Source organism: Limulus polyphemus, unplaced genomic scaffold, assembly GCF_000517525.1.
Source record: "Limulus polyphemus unplaced genomic scaffold, Limulus_polyphemus-2.1.2 Scaffold2271, whole genome shotgun sequence".
Classification (NCBI taxonomy): Eukaryota; Metazoa; Arthropoda; class Merostomata; order Xiphosura; family Limulidae; genus Limulus; species Limulus polyphemus.
The window spans coordinates 66,480-76,916 of NW_013667881.1; the positions used below are offsets into that span (position 1 = coordinate 66,480).

Sequence of the window (10,437 nt, forward strand, 5' to 3'; positions counted from 1 at the left end):
AGTTCAATAAAATTTTGAATGTGAGTCAACAAACGAGATGACATGGTCTTTCACATGTGACCCCTCTCGAAAGGGTTAAATAATACACCTAATAACACAGAATAATAACATGTAAAAAATGGACAATGTCCTATAACTATCATAACTTTTCTGGCTTTCTAACTTTGTGATAAGTGCTGTTAAAAATTCAGCTAAGCTGTGTTTCCCATGGGAATAAAGTTTGAACTGGAAGCAAAATAGACAATTCTCTGTATAGAAAACAATGCTTGATAAGATTAAAACTTTGGCTTTTCTATTGGTTATAAATAATATAGTATTAAACAACAGAAACACTATTGGCAATTTGTGGAAGAGAGGATGTGGCAGGTGGGTGTCACAAGACGGGTCTGATTTTCTAGTTTATGACTTTGTAACCACATAAGATTGAAGGCTATAAAAATTATGCTTTGCCTGAGTAATAAAAATATTATAATGAGTAGTTTACACTAAATTTCATACTTCTCAGAGGGGTGTTAAATAAATTAGAGAAGGGGGGGAATACCTGGAGAACAAATGTAACAATTCCCATAATAGGAGAGATTGAGTTGTTTTTTTAAATATTTCCTTATAAAATTAAGAACTTACAACTTAAATAATATTAAAATTTGATTTATTAGGTATATAAGTTTATTCGTATACCATGATAACAAAGTAGTTTAATTAAATTTTGATGTAACAGTAAAACCTTGCAACTTGTGCAGAAAAGGGTACGCACATGGAAAGGGTTAAGTGACATTTCCTTCTGAATACACTTTTCTAATATTACAAAAAAAAATACCCCTAAATTAAATAATATTTTTTTGGACACAATTAGAACCAAGCAATCTTAAATTTCTTTTGAACCATAAGGTCAACCACATTTCATTTAATTCAAGAAAAAATATTTTGTTACATTAATTATATCTACCATTTATGTTTACAAGTAAAATGTAAAATATGTCTTTACTTGACAAAACTTTTCTCGAGATGATACATATGGAATGATGCTATTGCAAGTGAACATCACCATTATGTACAACTTATGAAACATTACTATACAATTTAAAAGATTTAAGAGCTTACCTTTATTTTAAACCAAGAATTTTCTGAGCTCTGAATGTTACTGAGTGGTAGTGCTCTCCTGTAACTAGATGCTAAGAAAATTAAATAATTAAATTTTTATGGTATCAGAACATAAACACTTTTGTTCTCTAGAAAAGCCTAAGAATCTATAGTTGTTAGAGTATGTTTTTATTAAGACTTTGACTCTCATATTATTAACCTGTTTCTGAACCAATCACTAATGGAACCATGTGGTAGTTTTATGTTTTTGCCTGTTATTAAAATACTCAGTGTAATTTCTGATTAAAAAAAGAAAGAGTGAAATCACTCATTTTCTATGGTAAATACACGAGGAGCCCCATCACTAATTAGTAAGATTTAGTTCAATAATAACAGTATTTCCATTTACATTTTAGTGTGATTCACATAAACATGTATATAAATCCCCTTAATCATAAGCAACTTGGTGCATATAGTTTATAAAAATGTAGTCAAAATATTGAAGTGGTCCAAATCCCATCAATATACCAAGTTAATCTACAGTTCTATGTTTTTGTAAGACTTTAAACCTCAGACACCAATATTATAAAAATGTACTACGTGCACAAAAGACTTGGTGAGGTAAGGAGAAAGTCTTATTTGTAAAGCAGTTATTTTTTTTACTCTCCAAAGAGTCTAATGAGACTGTCTTGTTTAAACCCCAGATATAAAACTAGAATTATTTCTTTTTTTTATATTTCAATGAGATTTTAAAGAGTAGGGTCTAAGTTGTTTTTGTCTTTTAAAAAGATAAGTGGTCGATTACTGGAGAATAAAAAAAAATTCTAGTTTAAAACGGAGACGTCATTGGCGATATTTACAGCTTTTAGTTTCAACTTTCACCCATTTGTCTCATCATTTTACTTGAGAATAAAAAAAAATTCTAGTTTAAAACGGAGACGTCATTGGCGATATTTACAGCTTTTAGTTTCAACTTTCACCCATTTGTCTCATCAATTTCTTTTATCCATGTTTGTTTTTAATTTATTACTGATGGGAGATTCATATTAGTAGCCTTACGATCAACTAGCATTTCAAAGATGGCTGAAATCACCAAACATCACAGAGAAAAGCTAATCAGGAGTTGAATTTCCTATTCACCAATAACATTTCTTTATTTTCTCCCAACCATACAAAAAAATCATTCATATGATAAAGGTGAAAGAAAACATTATCATACAACCAAATATACACTGATGCAGTAGCAACAGAGTTGTAGGTAGAGGTAAACAATCCTATATATATATAAAATCACTCGTACAAAAAAATAAGAAAACTTAACTATATCTCATACATGAAGGCTCATCAAAGGGGCTACTGTAAATGAGATCAAGATTATTTTCAAGAAACTTAGAAAATTCAGAAAGAATGCATAGTTTGTTCATTATACAGTGCTATATACTTAAGTCGAGCCCACCAAAGTCAACTGTATTGAAAATTCCCACTCTATGATTCACTTTACTACAGCAAAAAAGTACGTCATTGTCTCAACATCAACTCAGATGAATAACGGTTGAAGTCAACAGAAAATTCTGGTCTCAGCATTCATTCCCACTCTATGATTCACTTTACTATAGCAAAAAGTACCCCATTGTCTCAACATCAACTCGGATGAATAACGGTTGAAGTCAACAGAAAATTCTGGTCTCAGCATTCATTCCCACTATGATTCACTTTACTATAGCCAAAAGTACCTCATTGTCTTAACATCAACTCGGATGAATAACGGTTGAAGTCAACAGAAAATTCTGGTCTCAGCATTCATTCCCACTCTATGATTCACCTTACTATAGCCAAAAGTACCTCATTGTCTCAACATCAACTCGGATGAATAACGGTTGAAGTCAACAGAAAATTCTGGTCTCAGCATTCATTCCCACTCTACGATTCACTTTACTATAGCAAAAAGTACCTCATTGTCTCAACATCAACTCGGATGAATAACGGTTGAAGTCAACAGAAAATTCTGGTCTCAGCATTCATTTTCTTTATGTCTATGTCAACAACATGCATAAAGAGCAGTTCTGAAGGTAACTTCAAACTATAACACACGAAAAGTGTAAACCATGTGCTTCGTTGTTGTACAAATCCCCCTATTAACCATCATATAAACACCAAAGTTTAGATATTACAACTTTGAATTTTGTAAGAGTATCTTCACAAAATTTGGAAAACTTTTAGTAAAGGTTTCAAATAGTTTGTGCACGCAAAAAAAAAAACTATTTTTTTTTTCATTAAGTATTTTTAATAAAGATTTGTCTGTGAATTTATGTAGTCAGAATCTGACTGGATTTGTAACTAAGGGAAAAGTACCTTAAAATAATTCCTTTAAATAGTTAAAGAGAACTCAAAACCTCAATCTCACAGTGAGATAAGTGAAACATTCCAGTGTATGAAGAACAGTGCATAAATAAGCATTGGAACCGATGAACAAAATAAACACTTCTAAGAAGAGCTAGTTAAACAATGTATATTTTTGCAGCATTAGAAAGGAGAACCTGGGAAGATGGAGTGGAGGGGGGGGATAATAAATTTAATTTGTTCCATGTGACTCTTCACCATTTTGAAACGGCAATACCGACAATTTATGTGTGGGCTCAACAGTATCAACATAAATAAACAGCACTGAATACAGGTAGTACAAATATAATAATAATAATAAAAAGTAAGTTTCAGAGGGGCCAACTATGACAAGTATAAGAAAAAAATAGAAAAACCATCTCTTCTTATCTTATAGATAATACAACAGATATATATGAGAAAGACAATAAGTTGAATTTTGTAAATACTTTTTTTCCATAATCAAAACAATTTTTTGAACATTTAATATGATACTGTTAATATAAAAATACATAAACCTTACCAGCATTACCACCACCTTTCCCCCTGTTTTTCTTTCTTGAATCTTTATTTTTCTTGAAATTAGAACCCATTTGATAAGGCTTGCTATAAAAATACAAAACCCAAATGCATTAATGTTATTTTTCAATTTGTTACAATAAAAATGAACATTCATATTTTGTATACCATATATGAATTATTCAGATCAAAAAATAAAAGAATGTTCCAGCTTCCTACACAAAAATATAACCTCTGAATATGAGTTGTATATTACATAATACTATTTTTTGGTATAATTTGAATGAAGGTTATTTTCCAATAGTTGTTTAAATTATTTTGTAAATCATACTTCTCAGTTAAATGTCTTCAAAATGCAAGTGTTGGCATGACTTATAATAACCTAAACTTAGAAATAAGACCTTAGTTTCACAATGCAGATGTTAGAGTGACTTACAGTGAGCTAAAACCTTGGAGACAAGACCTCAGGTTTACAATGGGGGTGTTAGCATGACTTACAATACAAGTCATAAGTTCACACTAAAATAAAAGTGGTATTATTAAGCCACTTGAAATAAGGATTAGAAATTATAAAATTTTGATAAACAATCAACCATATTAGGATAATAATTGTGTTCAATTAAGGATAGAGAGTTAAGCCTCACAGGTAAGATGGGAATGTGGCAACTAATGACAGGTGGCAGTGCAAGCCTAAGCTTGGGAGTTGTGCTACAAAATTTCTACATGTCAACATTTCTTGCATTGTTCAAATTTTATACTGCTGATTGAAAGTTACGAGTTCATTTTATAAAGAACACAACAAGAAAAAACATGTACTTACCCCGGCCATAAGAAAAACGAGAACCTTACACTGACACAAATAATTTCTTTTTATTTATTACTCTTCAATATTTCAAGGTAAAATACTGAGCAGTAACTTCTCTGGAAAATACAAGATTTTTTTTTGAGTTCTTTAACATATACATGTTAATCTAAGGATAAGACCAATAGATTTCTTTGGCTTTAAGTAAAATGTTTAAGATTCTCATGAAATAATGTTTAAACGAACTCAGAGCAATATGTCTTGTTAAACTGCATACGTATAAACATGTCAAGTTAGTACTGTGAAATTCTGAGAGTAACATTTATACATTATTTGTTCTGATGTCATAATCCTAGATTGATGTTAACCCCCTCCCCAGAAAAAAGTCAAAACCTGACTGTTATCAGTTGTGGCAGTTGTAATGGATACATACATAAGTATCATGAAATAACAATGTATGCTGTTAATTACAGTACTAATAAAACATGATTTAAACTCCCCCCTCTTCACCAATTTCCCATCTTCAATATACTGCTCGTATAATCATAACTTTAGAATGAAGATAACATGCCTGCACGACTCTCCTTTCTCGCTTAAATGTATCCCCTTATTTGTTATTGAAAACAAATATTCAACAATGACTATTAAAGTAGGTTGGTATACAATTATATTCCTCTGAAAGTACCTGTAAAGTATCACTCTAAAGTATAACACAGTCGCTCAATATCGTTCATCCCTTATATCCGAGATTATGATGGAGATATAGATATGGTTGTAATTCAGCCCTCCTAGTGTGTGAAACACCTTCAACATCACAACCTACAGAAAAAGTTTACAACCATACCATATACTCTAAAGTATATACTTACAACCATTCATCCCTCAATCTCTTAAATTACAACCATATCTATATCTCCATCATAATTGGCTCTCCTAGTGTGTGAAACACCTTACTATCTACTTTAAAATATAACAGATTATCACTCACAATCGTTCATCTTTTGATCTTTTTGAGACTCCAACCATATCTATATCTCCATCATAATTGGCTCTCCTAGTGTTTGAAACACCTTACTATCTACTTTAAAATATAACAGATTATCACTCACAATCGTTCATCTTTTGATCTTTTTGAGACTCCAACCATGTCTATATCTCCATCGTAATCAACTCTCCTATTGCGTGAACCACCTTCATCACCGTAGTCTATAGTAAAAAAAATTGTGAGTTAAAAAAAAATAAACATTTCTGATACCACATTAAGTAAGAAAAAAATCACACGCATACTTTCACATATAACTTTCAAGAATTATATATATTTGTTATATTACTATATAATTAAATAAAATCAAAAGAGTAAAAAAAATGTTTACAATACCTTTGTTAAACAAAATTATGTCTGTAAAAAGAAACCTTGAAAATCAGATTTGATCATATAAATTGATACCAATACACTTATGTCAAATCTTATCAATCAGTAAAGGTGTGACATCACAAAAATAATAATTTGGATCACATCTCCTCTCAATGGACCAAATCAGACTGCCAGTAAGAAAAGCATATAATAGCATTTCAATCATAACAGATACTGTAATATCACACAAACTAATCGAAGAACTCAACAGCTTTAGTTTGAAATCTAACATAACTATTTCATTGAAGCCTAATGTTACTGCTTCAGATGCTTTTTAAAGAGAGAATATGCTTAATCTAGTACAGAACAGTGTCTATTAACTACAATCATCCATGGAATTTAATCTGTACATGGAAATGTAAAAAATTAGTGCTCAATTTCATTTACAAAAATAAAAACATCTATCTTTAAGAGTGAAAATATGGTTTCTTATTTCAAAATTTATAGTCCATGATTTGTTTCATTTATTCTAAGAACAGCAAAACATGACAAATGCAAGTAATTTTTTTATTATAATAAATGCCTCAAATAAATACCTGCAATTGTGATAAGCCTAACTTATGAAAAGTAGATAAGTGCATTGACTAACTGATGTTGCAGAAATATAAAAAAACATTAACTAACACCTCCAAATAAACAAGGCAAAGATGTTTGTGACACTGATAAATAATTGACAAAATAACTGCAAAAACTCAATAAAATATTCTTATAATGCAGCCTCCACATGTAGAGTTATAAAAACAAGTTATTAATATTACATTTTAACATAAGAAAACTGCAACCAGGACAGTTTTTTCTCTGTTGCAGAGTAACTAAAAGTTGCTTTGCCTTTTGAAGGAAAAGCTTGTGCATAGTCTATAATCAAACAAGTACATCAAAAATGGGTGATTACTTATGAGTATCAAGTGTTAAGGCAGTAATATAATATTTTTTATTTAAAGAATTTTTGACAGGATATCAATAATATTGTACGATTACAGCCATTTCTGAACGTGATATGAAGAGTTAACTCTTTCACTGCCCAGTGAACTTCAACAACTCTCACACTGCCAAATTTATTTTTAAATTACAAGAAAAAACCCAAAACATATGTGTTTTGATATTTTAATAGTTATCTAAAACTTGTAAACTTTGGGAAGTTTGGAAGGGAATACTCATTCTTCACAGTCGCAAAAAAAAATCCAAACTTCTACGTGGTTAATATCACTTTTCAAGGGTAAAACACAGGTTATATTGTGTTCCAAGTATGTGCCCAAGGCAGTTCTCAGTGGAAGACATATGTGCCAATAGCAGGAGAGAGTTAATGACAGACCTACTTAAAATACAAAACAATATATACCCACAAACATAAATATGAACACTATGGGATTATAAATGAACCCACCTAACAAGTTTTGGAAAAACTATACTAATATATGTAAAAATCCTAATTAAAACTAATACAAATTGACAATTTAAAATAGAAAAAAAAAATTTTGCATCTTTAAGCTGATACAGTTTAAAAAAATATATTCCAAATAAAGTCCAAGATCAAATGCACATCCACCGAAATCACTGTCGTACTGCTTTTTATGCACTGTTTATGGCAAATATCACATTTCTAAAAACAAATCTTGATGACCTACGCCTGTTATGTCTAAAATTTCTTTTGTTGAATTTTCTTCGCCTGTCCATTTGCACTGTCCTGGTGTCTCTGTCATCATGTTCTGAACAAAAAAAAAGTGCATGTATTGAGTAAATGATAAAAGAGAAAACTAAGATATTGCAAACAACTGAAAACTAATTACCGTTTTTGGTTCACTTTCAAAAAAAAAAATATATAGGGGGTGTGAAAATTTTTTAGATGAAAAATATACTGGCCCACTTTTGTTTTTCACAATAATAACTACATTACAGCATGTTGTAAATATACTTTTTTTTTCCAGAACCCACATTTTCCAACTTCACTCCGGGTTACTGAATGTGCATACAATTGACAACCACATGCCAGAGTCAGAGAAATTAATAGGGAGGACATCATACGGATCATAGACCATGAAGTATGATACCATGTATACACATACAGCTCTATACAGTATTACAAGACTAAGAATAATACAATTTGCAACAGCATGTGTGATGTACATGTAAAATCTATAGGCATGTTAACCAGTCTACAGGGTTATGAGTGAGTGGGCCAAGTCATTTTGCCCAAATAGAACTATTTCATTTTGTACCAATAAATTGTTGCATTAAAAATAACTATTCTAAACTCTGTGAAAAAATAATCACACAGATTAGAAAGTGTTCTAACTATGAAACTAAATAACTGGAAACTTGAATTTACAAATCATTAATTGTCTCATTCATAATTACAGTGCTCCAATCTCAAAATATTTGGTGACATAAATATTTAATAAGTTTAAGAAAAAATAACAGGTAGCATTTTTATAAATGTTAATAATTAGATATGTAATTTGAATTTTACACACATGTACATATTTTATGCAAGCAGAACTGCATTAACCCCAGGCTAGTATGTATGGAATACACAGAAGCTCAAACTCAAAATTTGGTAGTTCTAAGCTTTGAGTCAGTGAATTTTTACACCCTTGCCTGGAATGTCATTCCTTTTTAAAAAGCTTCAAGTTAACATGACTTGTAACAAAGCCAATTTTATTGAGTGAAGACCAAAGTTGGTACTTCAGTAAGTAATGATTTTTTTAAAACTTTTAATGAGTCAGTTAGAAAGCCAGACAGATTATAGTAGTTTGGGGACATGCTATTTTACAGATTGAATTATATTATTGTTTACATTTTAAAATGCATATCTGAAAGCTAAAAGAATTACATTTTGAATAACCAACTTAATTAGAACAATTTGGGATTAATGAATACCAGCTTTTGAGAGCAAAAGGCCTCAATCCTGAAGTGTTAAATTTCATTTTTTCTTATGTATATTTTTTATTATTTATACAAATTTTTAGCAAAGTAACTAAAAATTAAATTTATTAGGTTACATAAAAAAAACTTAAGCAGAAAAAAAAATTTTCTTTCCTCGTGTAACACACAAGGAACATATGTAGTTAGATGTTATATGATGTAACCTGAAATTATATCAACCCTAAACTTTCCACAGTCCCGTTGGGTGATTTATTGTCATTTCCAGCAGTTAGACATGGTTCAAAGAATGCACCAGCCCCATGATATAAGGTTAAACAACTAAAATCATATTCAATGACCCCCATTCTCCAGTACTTGACACTTACTTGTGTAGAATATATATGAAACACAAACTATACACTAACACTAATAATTTTTATGTTTGATTAATCAACAATTTTATGTTAAAAACACTATGACTGTTAACCTGCTTGGAACACTGACTGTTAAATAAAGATTTTTCATAAGTCAGCTGAAATTATTTTGAATGGTTGCAAATATGTGTTTTTGCAATGTAAGCTTATTATATGTAGTTCCAAGTATAACAAATAGTATCAAATATGCACATAAAGTGTGCATTTTTTATTTAAAATATAAAAACATGACTACTGTTCTATGACACACATTTTGAAACTACACATGAATGATTAATTTCATACATATGGATTACCTGTAAAATAATAGGGTTTTCAACTAAATATACACTAGTAATTATGATGAGCCATCAGCAAATTATGCAAACAAGTACTACTGGTAATATGTTCTAAACTTTTAAGTTAAAATCTACCCTTTGTTACATCCCTACTAAATGTAAAAAAAACAAAAAAAAATCTAAATACTTACGAAGCCTTCTCTTAAAACTGGAAGGGAACACTTCAAAACATATACCATAATGCCTCAAATGAACAGTACCTTTTTAACCTTTTATTAAATTTGATAATTTTGCAAACCATTTTTCACTGAAATTTCAAAAACCTTTTCCACCACTGATGTAAAACTGATATTAATAGACCTACAAATTATAATTACCTCAAAAATGTTTATCATACCTTCAGAACCAAAAAAAAAAGGGTTAACATTTGCATACTCCCTATCTTCTGGTACTTGCCCACCAATTAAAGACATACAACAAATACTACTACCAGCAAGTGCTCAGATATTCAATCCATAACCATTTTCAAAATCATTGGAGAAATATCATCTGACCCTGTGAGAATTATAAAGACAAAGGTAAAAAAGACAATGGAAAAAAAAATGGCATAGAAAATTACACAAACAGATAAAAAAAATGAAATATATATATATATATATATATATATAT

General features: G+C 30.1%; 1 protein-coding gene across 1 annotated transcript in view; it reads right to left on the reverse strand.

The window, feature by feature from the left end:
- The window catches only part of LOC106466474 (nuclear RNA export factor 1-like), a 51,317-nt gene that overhangs the window by 39,644 nt on the left and 1,236 nt on the right, over positions 1-10,437 (reverse strand). Inside the window, exons 2-5 of the mRNA XM_013926767.2 lie at positions 7,820-7,900; positions 5,890-5,986; positions 3,983-4,065; positions 1,102-1,172 (exon numbers count right to left, since the gene is read on the reverse strand). Of these exons, the coding sequence (XP_013782221.1) occupies positions 1,102-1,172; positions 3,983-4,065; positions 5,890-5,986; positions 7,820-7,900 (332 nt within the window). The remainder of the gene's footprint in view (positions 1-1,101; positions 1,173-3,982; positions 4,066-5,889; positions 5,987-7,819; positions 7,901-10,437) is intronic.